General features: G+C 39.6%; 1 protein-coding gene across 1 annotated transcript in view; it reads left to right on the forward strand.

Annotated features, from left to right (window-relative positions):
• The window catches only part of lrp1bb (low density lipoprotein receptor-related protein 1Bb), a 426,184-nt gene that overhangs the window by 130,635 nt on the left and 276,191 nt on the right, over positions 1-19,358 (forward strand). The window contains exon 4 of the mRNA XM_034694098.1: positions 12,643-12,765. Within this exon, the coding sequence (XP_034549989.1) occupies positions 12,643-12,765 (123 nt within the window). The remainder of the gene's footprint in view (positions 1-12,642; positions 12,766-19,358) is intronic.

Raw genomic sequence — 19,358 nt, forward strand, 5'->3', positions numbered from 1 at the left:
GTGCAGGGGCTGAGGTTAAGGTAATTGGTCAAATTTGCGGGAAAGTTGCGGTGATTGAAAAAAATTGCAGGGCCGAAAAAAAATCGCGCTGATTGGTTGAATTTGCGTTGATAGTTGCGATCGCGAAATCACAACTTCCTGGAGGGACTGACTAACCTAAAATACAAACACATTGGCAACAAACCTTGATTGAAATATTATTTTTATTGATTTAAAGTGATTTATGTCTACAGTTTTTAAAACATAGTCCCAGTGATTCTGTGGCAGTTAATTAATGGAATCTTATCTGCCTTTTGGGGTGGATTGAACATGAAACTGTCCTCATTCAGCTCTCCCTCTTCTCTGAGCTCTGCGGTTCACACACCTTTAAAAATGATCGAGACAAAACTTTGAACCCTGCTGCTATCATCACCACAGCTCTTGGTTTAAGTTTCTTTGTAGGGACCAATAACCTCAAGTTTCACCTGCTCCACTGCCATTGCTAATAGTGTCGTTTAGCCTGCTGATTTGGCAACTGAAGCTAATGTTTTAGCCACGATGTTTCACCTCACCTTACAGTCTATAGTATCAACAAGCAGAAGAAATATGTGCCGGAACTCTTTTCTGTGGATTGATTTGACATGATGTGAGATCAATTTGCCTCTGGCGTTGCTCAGTTTAGTACAACTTAATAACCATTGTCAAGGGGTTGTCAAGGGGTTGTCAAGGGGTTTTGACGGATAAGAATCAAGCACCTTACACAACCAGTAGATCAGTAAGAGAGCTGCTTAATAATATCAGTAATTACTCTGTTTTCACACTTATCACTCAGCTGTGTTAAATGCTTAATTCTGATTGGTCAAAACCCCTTCTCAACGGCTTGTATTGAAAAGCAAAGGCAATGCTAGGAAAGACCTGATCACACACATGAAACATATCAAAACAATCTGTGTAAAACAGTTATGGCACATCAAGTTACTGTTTATGATGTCACCTCTTCCTGTTGACAATGTGACAAAAAGTTTTGGTTATCACCAGGAAACAACATGGAGAACATTTTCAAGAAGGAAACAGACATGAGGCAACCACAAACTGCTACTGCTACTGTTATTTTCTGCAACTGTAAAGCAAGAACACAGAAAAAACAATAATGTTAAATTAAGCCAGAATTAAAAAGTTTAACCCTGAAAGACCTAGATCAGTGGTGTCCAAACTTTTTTCAAAGAGGGCCACATTTGATGTTGTCAGAATACCTCAGGACCAGTGGATCCTACTGAGACTTAGGAATCATAAAAGTTATAGATGAAATCTCTATTTGATAACAATAATTTAAACATTTTCTCAATAAATCACTAACTAGGTAGTCCTCAGTTCTCTTCAAGCCACGTAAACTTTATCTTCTTCTAGAGGAAAATGGTCGGGCAATGTGGGAAAAATATTGTCTCATTATTTTTCTATGGCAGGATCACGATCTGGATTTCATCACACTTTTTTTATGTTGTTTTTTAGACTTTTCTGACCAGCAGACAACATTTTAAGAACTTAATAATCATTTTCCTGCATTCTGAACTATTTCTATGCACCAAATTTAGCCTTTTCTGCACAATTTCATAATTTTGATTTTGTCTTGTGTTCTCTTTGGTGTCTTCTGAACTTTAAGTGTTCATCAAGAACATTTTCACATCATGATAAAAAACATTAATTTGAAAACCTGTCAGCTTTAAGAGTTCTTGTGTTTCTTTATTGCCGTCTTGCAGAATTCCCAGAGCTTTGGCATTATACAAGTAGTCCATATGAATCTTTTTGAGACATTTCTGGATTGACTTTAGTTTTGTTTGTGCGCTTGAAAGAAACTGCAAATGTACAGATGATTCAGAATGTGATTCATTTCTGTGATATAAATAACACATTTTAAGATGGAAGCTTGGGGCCATAAATAAATGGACCTTGGGCCACGATTGGCCCCCGGGCCGTACTTTGGACACCCCTGACCTAGATCATCTTTGGGGGTGCCAGACTCTCCTGAATTGATTTTGAATATGCTGAATGAGACAAACGTGGTGTCAATGGAAAGCTGAGAATGTCCACTGTAACTAAGTTTTTAAAGCTTGTTGATAGGATTAGCAGTTCAAAAGTTATCAAACATTTAAGAACAAGTAGCCGTCAGTGGGTTCACTGTGAGGGTTAATTGTGATTTGTAATAGTGAAGCAGGATGATGTTTAGGCTTTACTATGAATAGTGTTAGGTTCACTGTTAATTTGACTAGTAAGTTTTCTGACAAGAGTAGCATTGCCATGGAAGCAACCATTTCCCCAGCTGTGTAAATACATCATTTTAAACCAATAAAATAATCTCTAGATCAATAATTAGTGCAGACTTGTTTGTATATTTGGTTGGTAGCAGGGAAATAAGTGGGATTATGTATAGTTAGCAAGTGGTTAGGCGAGACAGAATCCCCCTGAAGGGATTTTCTTTCTTCTTGCTGATGGTCTAGTTTGATTTTTTGGGCTCATAAAGATGCATCAGTAATAGTTTCATTCTGTTTCATAACCAGCAAAAACCTCCTCAAAGGAGAGTCTTTAATTATCCAAACGGTCAAAATGTTGTCAAACTGTCAGAGTAGAAATATTTCAGACATGGAATCCTTCTTCTGTGGACTAAATGTTTATACAAAATATAATAAAAATGATTGCTCTGAACCAAAATGGCAAAAAAAAACCCACATACAGTAAATAATATTAAAGGCTATTTTGACCCACTTATGGAAGAGTCTAAGCTCCAGTCACTCCTGCATCAAGGGGTTAGTTTCTTTCAGTTTGAATGGCACTCTCAGCTGAACTGACAGCAATACTGATCTAATTCATTATGTTACCAACAGGATATGATGCTCATATTATCTTCATATGATATACTTCAAAACACAACAACTATAAGTTTGTTCTTTGAACAGGTTTAATCATTTGTAATTTGTAGTAAGGCCTCCTCTTTCCTGTGCAAACCAAATTAGCAATAAGTAATAAACAGGAGTCCTGCTACAGATCCCACTATCATATGAACAACCAAGAGTGAGTATTAGTATGCATGAGATAGAAAATTAAAACTTAAAAAATTCAAATCAATACTGAAAATATACCCAGGATGATTCCATCCCCACTGCTTTCAAATTATCACTGTTGACATCAGCAAACACGAGGGAAGCAGACACTCACCAGACAACAGCACGAGAAAATGAACGCTTCTACTACATGAACTCAATTTTTGAATAATACCAATGCAAATGAATACACAAATTTTAAATGAATATGCAGAGCAGCATGAAAGCAAACTGAGCAGCCAGCAGCATATCATCACCTGCAAGCAAGCAAGCAAGCAGAATCCATAAATGCCAATAATTCATGCTAATCACAAATTTAATCCCTCAGTCCATAATTGCGATGTCCTTGGTTCACCTCTGTTACATGTGGTTTGTTCCTGCAGTGTTTTCTTTTTAAGGCTACACTAAGAACTTTGAACCAAAGGCTAAAATAACAGTCACAATGTAATTTTCCCCTAAGTGTGAAGTTTCTGAGTCCAAGTGTTGAACTATCTTTGTAAGCATGTTGTTTGTTGTTTTTCTGTGCTGGGTTTAAGACAGACTTTATTTCTCCCTCACTGGTTATTGCTTGACCTTGAAGCCCCCCGACTGCAATATTGGTCTAATGGACTATCACTGCCCTGACAAGTTCACTCACAGCTTTCAATGTAGAGCAGAGCAAGTTGGATGAGCTGCAAATAGCTTCTTTAAGAAGCAGCTCCCTCTCAACCTGCAGCTGACAGATAGGCCTGACTGAGGAATATTCTCAGATCTGCATTTTTCAGCTGTACATACATAGCTGACGCTTAATTCACCACTTTGAGCTGTGCACTGCACCACTGCTTTGATAGCACACGTTTTGTTTGAATAGGCCTGTGGCTTACGACTTATCCACTGTGCCATATTGTGCACTGTGTGTCTGATGCAATTCCAGGGATTGTAATGCCTTAGTGGTTTGTAGCTTAGCTCATGGGAATATAATATTGTTTAGAAAGGTAAATTAAGACCTAAGCGCTCATGTAATTCAGAGTTTAATAGAACTGAGCAGATAGGAAAGTGGGAGCTATATTGCATAATTCAAGGATGAGGAGATTTGCAGGATGGTTACACTGCTCATGTTGCGGCATACTGGACGTGTTTAGCAATTTGGGTCAACACTCTAAAATTCATACCTCATCCCAAGCAATTTGAGGAAAATAAATGCTGCTGGCTGGTCTTCCTTCAGCAGGTTTGCAAACAATCTTCCCTGTCTGCCTGCTTCCAAATAACTCTTTGTGCTGCCCAAAATCTGGCACATTTAAAAAGCTCAATGGCTTTAATGAGCCGCAATGTTGTGCCAGTGGTGGCTTTTGGGTGTCAGGAATAAAGCTCATGATAATGTGCCCAGCTGAGTGCCACTGTGTGTTTCCCACTGTTCTGGTAATGGAGCCGCTTTATTTGTTCACCGAAGGCATCTACTGACATTTTTTCCTCTTTGCTTTTCCTACCATTACCACTCCTTTGATATTTGTATATAATTATTGGCAACATAAATAAAGGAGTTTATTACATCACCTTTATGTATCTCGGCAGAGGCACACAAAGCAAAGAAAGCATTTACAACCTTCAGTTGTGCATTTTTGTCTCTCTATTGTCCCCCCCATGATGCTTTAGCAGTGCAGCCCGTGTCAAGGAGAGGCTGTTTGTGAAAGCAGAGAGGAAAGATGAATTGACATTAGGGGTCATTTGGTTGCCTCATATTAGTGCCCTTTGCTTTTAAAATGAAGAGGCATGAAAGGAAGTAGAACATCAATAGGTAACTGGCTTGCTCCAAGGTCCAGGGGCAGTTCCTTTCATGGCTTCCTCTGCTTGCTGAAGGACTGGCACTTCTGTCACTTCTGTCACCAACCCTCTTCTCTTCAATGGCAGTCTATTCAGCTTTAAAGGCATAGGAAACTCCTCTTTATGTGCTTCAGTAAAATGGATGCAGCCCTGCCAACCCTGAGTCCTGTATGTTTATTGATGCCTTGCTATTTTTTTAAAGGACATATAAATAATGTAGTGAACTCATAATGAATGCAGCTCAGCCGCCACGTGCAACAAATGTGCGGCCTGTTTCTTACATAAGATGAAATGTACAATTAGTTCTTGTACACTAATTGCTGTCACACATCATGTGACTTGTATTGTATTTTACCATTAACCTATCAAGTCATACACAGTCCATCATATTATTAAAAGCTAGTGCAGTAATAACATTTATTGCAGAGGCAATCATTATGCATGACATCTTGTTTTCTCATGAGCACAGTAATGTGTTGCTTGATGACGGTTAAAAGACATAAAAATAGACTGTTAATGTGAAGTTGACCACCTCAGCATTTTGGATTCAAAAAGGAAATTAAATAAAAGAACAGCTAATTCTTTTCTCATTTGCAGTCTGCGAAATGGTTAGTTAATCAAACTCAGGGCCGGTGGAGACCCCACAGGGCTTGGCTGGTGGGGAGCTTTGCACAAATGGGCCCATGCACAGCGAGATGAGTGAGCAATGTTACCTGGCTCAGCAGCCTCCTCGAAAACAAAGCCTCAGAGACAGAAGGGGGTCAGTTTAAGACAGAGAGCGTAACATCCAGATGGGCTTCCTGCAGGGTTTGACTCCTTCACCCTGGGTCTGACCCCACCATAACCCCCTTTCAGGCCTGAGGATGTAGGTGCTGAATGATGCATGACCTCACCTTCACTGTACACTAAGTGAAGAGATGCTGTTTCTTGGCAAAATACACGGTTTTTCCACCAGAGTTTCTGTCTTGCATTAATTCTCTCTTTTGTTGCACCCATGTTTGATCTCCAAGATCGCTACCAAAGCGTTTTTCAGCTGATCCTGTCTTCTCATTGACCAGTTTTGGTCATTTGTTTAACATGAGATGTTACACAGGTCTTTTACGTGCAGAGCTTTTTATGCGCAGCAATGAAACAAGTGCATCCATCTTCAACCTTTCATCTCTGCTACACTCTGATGAGCTCCATGTGTGTAAGAGCCCTGCGGCAAAACACAAGAAAAAACAAATATGACAGCAAGGAGCAATATGGTCCAATGGTAATGGGTTGTTTGATAGTTTTGTATGTTGTTCAGCTAATTTATGTGAACTTATTTGAATTCAGGTCAGTGCTGGAGTCTCGTGAAAAATTCTGAGCAAAAAGCTGACGATACATTTCAATCAGGAGAGACACAGTTTGAAGATTAAATGTTATTTATTACAACTTCATGAATAATGAAACTTGACAGAAATCTTTGGTGTAAGGACTCTATGGGGATAATTTTGTGAGCGTAGGATGTGTGAATTTGGCAGCAGAAGAAATCTCCCTAGAGTCCAGACACTGGTGGTGGTGGTTGATATGTTCTAGGAATTGAAGACTTTGCAGAGACCAGGTGGAGATGGGGAGGTGGAGGGGTGCGCACCATCAATGCAAGAAGGAACTAGCTGGAGAGAGAGACACATTTAAAGAGACAGCAGAAAGTTGATAGGCTGATGATAAGGGCGTGCCACTGAGCTATTGGATGACAGTCGCCGCTGATTAACCAATGACAGCTCTGGAGCATGCAGCTGGAAGTGTGAGCTATTGAACGAGGGAGAGGAGAGTTAAACAATCGCTGTGATTCCTTTGAAGGTCTTCCGGTCTAAACTTTCACTAGAGCTACATTTCAAGGTGTGATACATAAAAAAAGATTTAAAGATACAAAAAGAAATGCCAAGACTAAACACTCTTTGGCCGATCATATGCACGTTTTGGTCATGCCCCAATTGTATTGAATTTTGGCGTGCCATCTTTGATACGTTAGGGAAAGTCCTTTGTTGTACTGTGAACCCTGACCCTCTTATCGCTCTTCATTCGGCTGGTCCAAATCCTCACGTCATGCTATTGCATTCACCACTCTGCTCGTGGAGGCTCATTCTCCTTAAATGGACTCATTCATCCCCACCCACACATAATAGATGGATTCAAGAAATGTTACAATGCGTGAGACTTGAGAAAATCAGATTCTTCCTGAAAGGTTCCCTACAGACCTTCCATAAAATGTGGCAACCTTTTTTACTTCATTTAGATACCTTACATATTGAAGCTGAAAACCAATGAACTTCTGAGTTGTTTTTTCTGTTTTTTTTTTCTCTCCTCTTCCTTTTTCTTTTCCACTCTGCTCTATTATTTCTCCACTTGTTAATACTTTTTGACAATTGATTGTATTGATCGTATGGTCTTGTCCATTTAGTCTCTTGTGGTGTGAATGAGTGTGATTGAATGAGTTGTTTAAGTTGGGAAGTTGTTTATTGTTGTGCATCTAAAATGTCCTTTTCTTTTTTCTGTACCCACCTCATAAACGGAAAATTTCAATAAAAATATTTGACAAAAAAAAAAAGGAATGCCAAGACATGCAGTTACATCAATACATTTAAATAGATGGAAAACAGCTAGAAGGGGCAAAAAAATTACAGTTTATGCTGCTTTAAAACAAAAGCACTTTGAAGAGCAGTTTGAAAGCAGGTATTTTTTGCCATTATGTCTTCAGAGCTATTCAAATGTTTAAGCTCCTGTGAGGAACTCTTTGTTCTAGCCTGTCTTCTCATCTTAACACATCTCATAGAGGTGAAAGACCCCACATATGACAATAGATAATGACTGATTTAACAGTTCAGGTACCACTTGCATAATGAGAAATCTTGCAAAGTCTCTCACAGCCATATCTGATTTAGCGCAGACATACAGTGGGGCAAAAAAGTATTTAGTCAGCCACTGGTTTTGCAAGATCTCCCACTTAGAAAGTTGAGAGAGGTCTGTAATTTTCATCAGAGGTACACTTCAACTATGAGAGACAAAATGAGAAAAAAAACCCAGGAAATCACATTGTAAGATTTTTAAAGAATTTATTTGTAAATTATGGTGGAAAATAAGTATTTGGTCACCCACAAACAAGCAAGATTTCTGGCTCTCACAGACCTGTAACTTCTTCTTTAAGAAGCTCTTCTGTCCTCCACTCGTTACCTGTATTAATGGCACCTGTTTGAACTGGTTATCTGTATAAAAGACACCTGTCCACAGCCTCAAACAGTCAGACTCCAAACTCAACCATGGCCAAGACCAAAGAGCTGTCCAAGTACACCAGGAAGAAAATTGTGGATCTACACCAGGCTGGGAAGAGTGAATCTACAATAGGCAAGCAGGTTGGTGTGAATAAATCAACTGTGGGAGCAATTGTAAGAAAATGGAAGACATACAAGACCATTGATAATCTCCCTCGATCTTGGGCCCCACGCAAGATCTCATCCCGTGGGGTCAAAATGATCATGAGAACGGTGAGCAAAAATCCCAGAACTACACGGAAGGACCTGATGAATGACCCTGCAGAGAGCTGGAACCAAAGTAACAAAGGCTACCATCAGTAACACACTACGCCGAGAGGGACTCAAATCCTGCAGCGCCAGGCGTGTCCCCCTGCTTAAGCCAGTACATGTCCAGGCCCGTCTGAAGTTTGCCAGAGAGCATATGGATGATCCAGAAGAGGATTGGGAGAATATCATGTGGTCAGATGAGACCAAAATAGAACTTTTGGGTAAAAACTCAACTCGTCGTGTTTGGAGGAAGAAGAATGCTGAGTTGCATCCCAAGAACACCATTCCTACTGTGAAGCATGGGGGTGGAAACCTCATGCTTTGGGGCTGTTTTTCTGCAAAGGGGACAGGGCGACTGATCCGTGTTAAGGGAAGAATGAACGGGGCCATGTATCGTGAGATTTTAAGCCAAAACCTCCTTCCATCAGTGAGAGCATTGAAGATGGAACGTGGCTGGGTCTTCAAGCATGACAATGATCCCAAACACACCACTCGGGCAACGAAGGAGTGGCTCCGTAAAAAGCATTTCAAGGTCCTGGAGTGGCCTAGCCAGTCTGCAGACCTCAACCCCATTGAAAATTTGTGGAGGGAGTTGAAAGTCTGTGTTGCCCAGCGACAGCCCCAAAACATCACTGCTCGAGAGGAGATCTGCATGGAGGAATGGGTCAAAATACCAGCTACAGTGTGTGTAAACCTGGAGAAGACTTACAGGAAACCTTTGACCTCTGTCATTGCCAACAAAGGTTATGTTACTAAGTATTGAGTTGAACTTTTGTTATTGACCAAATACTTATTTTCCACCATAATTTACAAATAAATTCTTTAAAAATCCTACAATGTGATTTCCTGGTTTTTTTTTTCTCATTTTGTCTCTCATAGTTGAAGTGTACCTCTGATGAAAATTACACACCTCTCTCATCTTTCTAAGTGGGAGAACTTGCAAAATCAGTGGCTGACTAAATACTTTTTTGCCCCACTGTACATGGTGGATGACAGGATAGTTGTCAAGCTATTTTTTGCTAGCTGCTTTAGGTATGGTACGTCCATCACAGCAGCAATATCTGGGAAGTTCTTCTCCTTGTCAGTTCAATTATTGGCTTTTCTACAGGACATGTTGTTGAAACACTTGTGTTGTTGCCACAAATCACAAAATTGGTCCTCCATTCCTGACGTCCATCTAACTTTCTGTTTTGTGTTCACTGTTGTTATCATGGCTGCGATTGTTGCACTCCCTTCTTCAGTCAGCTAGCCTCCAAATAGGCTATCGTTTTCGTATCCTTTGTCTCCCTTGTGTGTTTAATGATCCATGTCTCTTGTTGTCTTGTGTTTCTTGGTCTTGTCTTGTGTTTCCTATCTTATTTTGTAGTTCTTTTTCCCTGTGTGTGTAGTTCAGTGTTACTTCCTGCCTTTGTGTGTTTCCTGCCCTTTTTTGATTAATCTAATTAGTTTCACCTTTGTCCTGTGTTCCACACCTGTGTTAATTACTCTGTGTATTCATCTGTGTTGGATCATTGTTCATCTCTCTTTGAGTTACCAGTGTTTACTTTTGGATTTAGTTCTTGGTCGCTACAAGTAAGTTTTGTTTGTACCCTTTATTCTTTTACCCTATTTATTATGATCAATTATTTTACAGTTATTTATTTATTCTCTACACACTGGTGCTCCCTCCATTTTCCCAACTATGACATCCACAAAGAGTTTGTGCCCCACTGTCCCAAGGGTTCAGCACACAACAGGACATATGATCACAAACACTGATGTTGTTTGATATTTAGGATCTCAACCATCTTCCAGGAAGATCAAAAAATCAAGCTATGGTGGCTTTTGTCAGAAGGGTGTAATCAGGTCCAAAACCACCCCTATTACCTTGTAGTGTGCACCTTGCTCTGTGCTGGTTTTGGCGTGCCCTGTTGACAAAGCAGGACCTTTTATCTCTATGCTGATTTTATCCTGTACATTTGTAGGTAATGTTTTCTGTCAAAAAATCTTACTCTCATTTCTTATAGCAGTCAGACACATCCCTCACTTAATATTTCAATCAAATCAATCAATCAGTCTTTATTTGTATAGTGTGAAATCACAACAAACAACCTAAACGCTTTTACAAACGTAGCAGGTCTAGACCGTACTCTATGTTAAATTATTAACATCATCTTAATCCAACATGAGCATTGCACCTCACAGTATTTAGCTAGTTACAGCGGCAAGGAAAAACTTCCTTTTAACAGGCAGAAACCTCGAGCAGAACCAGACTCATATTAGACAGATATCTGCCTCGACCGAGTTGGGGTTGAAAAGAGGGATAGAGGAGATCAGGAGAGAGAGGGAGAGATGATGGTGATGAGATGAGTAGTAGTAGTAGTGGTAGCTGTTGCCACTGGAGTCCAGCACGTCCAGGAGGATGTCTACGGCAGCTCAGTGAAACCTAAAAATACTACTACTACTACTGCTGCAGCAGTTAAAAATGTTAAAAAATAATCTTTAGAACAAAATCAATCTTGTTGCTGATGGTCTTTTTTTGGACGTTTTATATTTCAGTCTGTTTCATACTCAGCCAAAAACTCTTCACTGTAGCTGTAAGTAGACACACTTGATCATTTAATTTATTTCATATACTTGGAAGTGTGCGCTGTGCGGCTGTGTTCAAGGAAAATCCAAATATTGGATTGATATTAAACTCTTAATATTCAGTGACTTGAACAAAGATGCAGTGCAAAATAACTGGTCACATCACTTTAAAGATTGAATAGACAAAAGTTCAACTTTAATCTTGAGAGAGGCATTTTCCTTTCTTGACTTTTAAAAAAAAAGAAGTGTTTTTAAGAGCATTGACTCTTTCCCTCAGCGACTAATACACCACTGTAGTTAATCGGGTTTTGACAGAAATATTTTGCAAGCTATAATTAATTTTTTCTAAGTGCAGCTCAACGTTTGAGCAGCAAAATCATTTTAATGCACCCACTCTGAATTCAGGGAGTTACCTTGAGATACTTTCCTTGGTCAACAAGACATGCATTTTAATTTTTTTTTCTTTAAAGTTTTGATGGCTTTGGTGTGCAATTTTCAGAATGTCCCCCTTTAACACCTGAAAAAAAGGGCTTTGAATATTTCAAAAGAGACCTTGATTTTAAATGGTGAGATTTCAGATATATTGCATCAGTGGGAATAGAAGCGGCAGAATGGATGAGATGTTTGACCTTTTCAGATTTGTCCCTGGGTAGTGAATTTGCTGGAGGGTGCCGGGGCAGGGAGCAGCGGTGCGTTGAATTATCACTCTCACCGCTCAAATGCTGCAGACCTGATCTCCCACTTGCTCCACTCCCACCGCTAATGGGTTAGGAACACACTGGGAAAAGATGGTGATGGAGTAAAAGAGTGGGAGGGGGAGTCAGAGCCTGTCTGATTGTCTGTGGGTTAAGCTTAGAAACAAATTACCTTCTTCTTTTTTTTCCCCCTGCGTGGAGGAGAAGTAGCGGCAGGTCACATTGTGGTGTCAAATCTTTAGCAAAAGCTTGTGTCATTCCACAGAATGATGGAGCTGAGTCTCTGACAGCTACCGGCAAGAAACATGTCAACACTTTGACAGATGCGTGCTACACTATATTGAAAGGCTGTGATGACTTTTTAGTTGACTGGGCTTTCACTGAACTCCCCCAGTTCCTCCATCAAATGAACGCACAAAAAGAAGGGAAAAAGATAAGAACAAACTTGCCAAACTGCTTTGTAATAGTTTGCCGAGGCATGAAGGACATCATGTCTTTGTTAGAGGAGGAGTAGCTGTCAAAATCACAATGCCTGGGCAGCGTCGGTGTCTGCCTCTTTTAGAAGCATTTAATCTTGTGGAGGAGAAATATGTGGCATCCTGATGTGACAAAGAACTGTCGTGTGAAAAAATATGCCGCTGACAAAAGACACACTGTACTTTATTAATCGTCAACCTTTAGAGATGCACAGTTTGGAAGTATACACTTGTAATAAGCTGTCCTGTCTCACTTCATACCATTGTTGATGTTATAGCTATCTTAACTTTACTAACATGAGATCCTCTTCCTAACTCGATCCATTACAACATTTAACCCTTACAAAAGTCTGAGTCCACTTCCTCTTTGCTCACATTCATGTTAACATTGACATCAGTACATGTTTGACCTTCCTGTTCACTGTCATCACCTCATGCTGCATCTTTTCTGATTCTCTCTCCACCCTCTCCTCATGCCACCCAGAAGCCATCTTGTGTGATGTAGGAGAGTTTCACTGTCACGACCAAGACACCTGCATCCCCGAGGCCTGGCTCTGTGACGGTGAGCCCGACTGTCCTGATGACTCAGACGAATCAGACGAAACTTGTAAGTCACTCATTCCATCCATTACTCATTAATACAGAAGTGTCACATTGAATTGTGGTCTTGACATGCTCAAAGTGATGATTCATTTCAGTATCAGATGATCTGTCCTTCAGGCTCACAGGTGTTAGAAGGTGTTTTTAGCTGCTTTGAAAAAACATGGCAAAGGATTGAACACTCCTCAAGCTGCACTGCTGAGAAAAAGCATTACTGTGCACCAGTGTTGTATGCATACATGTATGTAAGATATTATCTTATCTCTCATATTTTCCTGTTTTTTAATTTGGAGGAAAATATGCAGCTTTTTATTCAAATGAGTCCCATTGCAAAAACACCTCATTTACAAACACTTGCGCTAACAGCCACATCTAGTTCAAGTTACTGTCTGCACTGGAATATTTATAATTTCACTTTCACACTAATCACAAATAAAATCATTTGTGTGAATGAATTACATGTGAAGTCAATGTGAGGACGCAAGTAGATGCAAGTCCTTGTCCAGCGGCGCAAACAACAGAAATGTTCTTCTTTCTCTTATATGCTGTGCTTTGCTGGGGGGGGCAGCATTTGCCTTGGTGACAAAAAAAAAAATCAATAAGCTGATCAGAAAGGCTGGTTCTGTTATTGGCACTACCCCTGACTCTCTTGATGTTACCTTGGAGAAGAGAACAAGGACGAAATAAAAAACTGCTCTGATCTTTGAAGGCGATCCTCTGCACAGTGTTTATAATGTACTGAGAAGCTCCTTCAGTGAGCGACTGGTGATGCAGCAGCGCTCCACTGAACGTCTTAGAAGGTCCTTTGTTCCTGCAGCAGTCAGATTTTTTTAATGAGCATTTGTAGTTTTTGATCTGACCATAAACTGTATGAAATATGGACGTAGTATCCGTGACATCACCCATCTGTTTCTGAAGCGCTGTTTGGAGGCCAACCGTCGTCTGCAGCCATATTGTTGCTGTCGAGCGATTGTGACGTAAAGAGGCGAAGTTTGAGCCTCCTAGCCAACAGCTACAGTGTTCCCGCCTGTCAATCAAGTCAGCTGTGCCTCTCATTGGAAGACTCGTAATCTCGATATCTTCAAAATTACTGTGTTAGAAAAAGATTCACCCCCCGTACAGTGTGTGCCAAATTTAAAATGAGCTATCCAGACTACACTCGTTTTTGTACCAGGCTGTAAACATGTTTATTTCTGCTGTAAAGATCGTCTTCTTTTGAATTGGTGTGTATGTGGTTTCCGGTACTTCCTGATCCAGCCTCAAGTGGATCCTCGATGAACTGCAGTTTTTAGCACTTCTGCATTGGACTCATATATTTAGACCGGAGGTTGCCGCTTGGATCTGACTCATGGCTGTTAATTATGCCTCAAATGGTGTGACTGTGTTATTCATTTATTTGTCGTGTTTTGTGACTGTATTGGCAAGGCAAGGCAAGGCAAGGCAAGGCAAGGCAAGGCAAGGCAAGGCAAGGCAAGGCAAGGCAAGGCAAGGCAAGGCAAGGCAAGGCAAGGCAAGGCAAGGCAGCTTTACTTGTATAGCATATTTCATACACGAGGGCAACTCAATATGCTTTACATTAAAACATTAAAAGCATCGGACACATTCAGACAGGCATAAAAGAACATAATTAAAATGACAAATATAATAAAACAGAAAAGAAAAGGAAAATTAGAAATATATTTAAAAAATACATTAAAATTTTAAATTAAAGTGAGTTAAAATGAGCTAAGATAGGAAGGCAGTGGCAAATAAAAAAGTCTTAGTCTTTGATTTAAAGAGGTGAGAGTTGGAGCAGACCTGCAGCTTTCAGGGAGTGTGTTCCAGATATGTGGAGCATAATGACTAAACGCTGCTTCACCATGTTTCGTTCTGACTCTTGGGACTGAAAGCAGACCAGTACCTGTTGACCTCAGAGGTCGAGGTGGTTCATACAGTAGTAGCAGATCAGCAATGTATTTTGGGCTTAAACCATTCGGTGCTTTATAAACCATCAGCAGGATTTTAAAGTCTATTCTCTGACAGACAGGAAGCCAGTGTAGGGATCTAAGAACTGGAGTGATGTGGTCTACCTATTTGGTCCTTGTTAGGACTCGAGCAGCAGCATTCTGTATGAGCTGCAGGCGTCTGATGGACTTTTTAGGGAGTCCTGTAAAGACCCTGTTACAGTAGTCTAGTCTGCTAAAGATAAATGCATGGACGAGTTTTACTGCATCCTGCTGAGACATAAGTCCTTTAATCCTTGATATATTCTTAAGGTGATCGTAGGCAGACTTTGTAATTGTCTTAATGTGGCTGCTGAAATTAAAGTCTGAGTCTAAGATTACACCAAGGTTTCTGACTTGGTTTGAACATTTCGTCTGCGCAGATTGGAGATGAGCAGTAACCTTTAACCTTTCTTCTAATCTAATCTAATTTAATCTACATGTGGCGGCTAACGAATGAACCGATTTGGCGCTCCATTCGCGATGCGTTCAAAGCTCCTCTAGCTTCATTTGCTTATTTTTGGGAATGAAAAAATCTGAACTCCAGTCAATCATGCATGCCAATAGCCAATCAACATGCAGATCCTCTTGTGACATATGATGGGACAAACATTAGATTATCTGGTAAATTGTGAAAACCCTATGCCGTCACTTGATTCAAGCTATCGGTTGTACTAGCAAGTTGGCACTGCCACCTTTTAGCATGACTAGCTTCACCGTTCAATGTAGTCGAGCTCCACCTTGTTTGATGACAACAGACTAGCGTGGTGTTTGAAGGGAACAAGCTGCTATTAGCTAGCTCACTCCAGGAGGGAACACTAGGCATGAACTGTGAAAATTGTGTTGCATCATGTCATGAAACAGATTTCCCCTCTTCCATTCAGGTCGTCATGTATTTGGATACAATTTAGCCTCATCAGGAGGACCTAGCTTTGCGCAGCAGGCGAGGAGATGCTTACAGCTCATCTCAGTCACCTTAAAAAGTGAAACAAGAGCAAACTGCACAGAGCTGCAGAACTTTGTGGGCATTTTTGCACTTGAATATCAGAAGTGCAGTTTGCTTTGTGAATTACACCTTGAGATGCAATTTTTGCACAAATCAGAATCAGAATCAGCTTTATTGGCCAGGTATGCTTGAACACACAAGGAATTTGACTTAGGTAAACTGTGCTCTCTTTGTACAAGGCATAAGAATAAGACATACAAAATAAAAATATAATAAAAAATAATAATAACATCAGCTATAAATACAAAAGAACAACAAATAGGCATGACTAATATGTGCAGGCTAAAATAATATGATAAAGTGCAGTGGTGAGTTGCAGAGGTAGTTTTTACATTATAAAAATAGTAGTTAAATAATACAAAAAATAGAAATATGGAATTCTGCTTGGAGAATTTTTGCATTGTATATTTACAGAGAGTATTTATCTGACAGGTATGACACTGTTATGGTTTACAGAGTGCTTCCAGGCTAGCGAGAAGAAAATGTATCAAGTATGGTTTGAAAAGTTTACATTGGCATTTAGATGTTTTCCTCCTTAGCAAAAAGCAATTTCTCTGCACTGAACCTGAAATCAGTCTTACAGGAAACAAGCATCCCTCTCTGTGCAGTTATTGGTGATCCAGCATTACAAGACTTCCTACCCTAGTCCATATATAGACTGTAGGTTGATTGAAAGCACCACCTTGGTGTAAGTGTGATTTGGTGTGTGTGTGTCTATACAAGTTCAGCCATGTGATACACTTGGGAACATACCTTAGTGTGCCTCACCACTCACACAGATTTCTAAACCCGGCACATGATTAGTGAGAAACAACAGGGGCAGGTAAAGTGTGAATGGAAGTGATTGGGAATGCACTCCTTGTGCTTGACAGTACTGCCTCGTCCATTGTGGTATTTTACAAACATAACAGTTTAAAAAGTGAAGCATTAGAAGATATTATTGAAATATATCAAAGCTCTTTTCTGCAACTTTTCAATATGTTTTGATGTTTTCTTGAAGAACAGATGGGCATTCAAATGTGCTGTTCACTTCTTTAGGGTAAAAAGGACTTGTTTGATTCACACTTCACATTAGGGTAAGGGAATTCTGCCATCTGCCACTTACATGCATCAGCACAATATTCGAATATAGAGATGGTGCACTGTGACAGTGACCATTAGTATTTCATAGCCTGGACTGAAAAAGGTAAAACAGTGCTGATGAAGTAAAACTCAGAATTTGAATTTGAGTCTGCTTTTATTTTTCCTCTTCCATGTACAAGTGAAATGGCCTTATGGAAAAGATATGGAATACAGCAGTACTGCAAATGACTCTGCTGTCTGAAATGTTTATGATGTATTGAAATGTTTACGATCTAAATGTAATGAGTGACAAGAAGTGAAATTATGTTTCTACTTTCTAGATTTAATTCAGCCCACCATCTGCCATCAATTCCATCAGGTTGCAGAATGTGTGCACACAGGGCTATAAAGACATTGTTTGGTTTGATTTAACAAATATATGCTAAAGAAAAATTTTATACACATTTCAGGGCGTTTTTTTGTGTGTGTACGCAGGCCCCAATTATTTATCCCGAGACACTCTTATTGTGACTTGTACTGATATCAAAGAGCAGGAGGGTGTAAAAACAGCTTATTGTGTCAGAATAAATCAGAAGGCTGACAGTCTGGTTGAACATGAGGTGTTATTGGAGTGCTGTATTATTCAGTGAAGAAGTTGTGATGCTGTATTATGCTGTGAAGAATCTGCTCAGCTGATCTGACTGCAGTCATGTAAACCTTCATTTGTCCTTCACATCAGAGCGGTTCGTTGCATGCATGCATGCTCTTGGGTGTTATTATTTACACACTTCGTGGACATAGATTTTCTTTAATGGATCCACAGAGTAATAATTCTACGTTATTTTGAGCAGTATTAGCCTCAGTAAATCATGCTGAGACTGTCAATGTTGAACAGTCTGTCACAGCCTAAAAAAGGCAACAAAACCGAATTATTCACATTAAGAGCAGGTTCCCCATCACTGTGAGTTATTGAGTATAATTATGACTTTATAGTTTTGGCAGAGGCATCTGTGCATAAATTGACCACAGTGCGCAATAATTATTAATGCCCTCGTGTTCAAGAGGTCATACATCAAGTAGTGGTAGGCAGTGGTTGTTACAGAAAAGATGAAAGCCTCACTACTGCTGTTAAAACCCTGTGATTACAGACGGTAACTGATGACATGTTTGTGGCTACTTGTGGCTCTCAGATCTAGGAATTTAGAGCCGGGTTATGAAGGGGGCTTCCAGTACTCCGTCTAAAATGAAATTTGGCAACAAAACTGTGTGAGTAGTGAGAAACAGAAGCATGGATAGTCTCTTTGCAAATGTGCAAATGCAAACACAGATATTTCACCCTCTTCGTATTGCATCTCTTCCCCTGGATGCCTGCTGATGAGGTGTGTTGATTTTGCTTATGGCTCCATTTATCTGTCCATCTTTAATATTGTCTACCTCTCTTATGCAGTGGCTCCTTTTTCTTTCTCTACCTTTAGTGATTCCATATGCATCACCTCTTGTGTACTAGATTTTTACCTCCGTCAAAGACTGTCCAGGCGCATATAGAGCAGCAAATGCTCACTTTAAAGGGACACTTCACCAATTTCACATATGTGTTAAAGTTTTATCACCATGATGACCTCTGTTTATTGTCTCTTGGAGTTTTTTTATAGGAGACAAATACAATGGTGACAGGCACAGATTTCAAATTTCCAAACATCCGTTGTGTGTGTGTGTGTGTGTGTGTGTGTGTGTGTGTGTGTGTGTGTGTGTGTGTGTGTGTGTGTGTGTGTGTGTGTGTGTGTGTGTGTAGGTGTGTGTGTGTGTGTGAAGGTTAATGGTTAGAGAAAACATAAAAAAATAAGAAACTCAAGTGAAATGAAAATAAATAAATAAATAGCTCAAATCAATTACCATAATCCCTTAAAGATAACATTAATATCAATATTTAATAATGGTAAAACTAATAATAATGATAATAATAGTAATACTACTATTAATAATAATAATAATGAATAATAAATAATACTGATAATAACAAACAATAATTATAAATTCATAGATTAACTGTAATTAAATTATTATTTTATAATAATATATAATGCCCCATATACAGAGGCTATAGCCCTCGTTGCAGAGGTCGCAGGTCCGATTCCAGCCTTGTGGGCTTACTGCATGTCCTACTCTACTCTCCACTCTCCATGTTTCCTGTCTCTCCATCTGTCCTATCCATTAAATGCAAAAATCCCCAAAAATATAACAAAAAAATACATAAATAAATAAACAAATAAAAAATGAATAATAATAATAATATTTCTTTAGAAAGGAAGGTTTGGTTTTATTTAAAGTATCTGATTATGACAGAAAGCCTGTTGACATACTGAAGGTTTGTGCTTTTAAAGAAGTTGACATTCAGTAAAAGGAGATGGGATAATGAAAGGCAGAATTGAAGTTTAGTGGCTTTACAGGAAAAGTAAGACGCTTTCTGGAGCTTGACCAGTGGCGGGACTAAAAGTAGAAATATATGCCTCTCTTCTGCTTCAATTCTGACCGTTTTATTAAAATCTGTCT

Source organism: Notolabrus celidotus, chromosome 10 (assembly GCF_009762535.1).
Source record: "Notolabrus celidotus isolate fNotCel1 chromosome 10, fNotCel1.pri, whole genome shotgun sequence".
NCBI classification, from domain to species: Eukaryota; Metazoa; Chordata; class Actinopteri; order Labriformes; family Labridae; genus Notolabrus; species Notolabrus celidotus.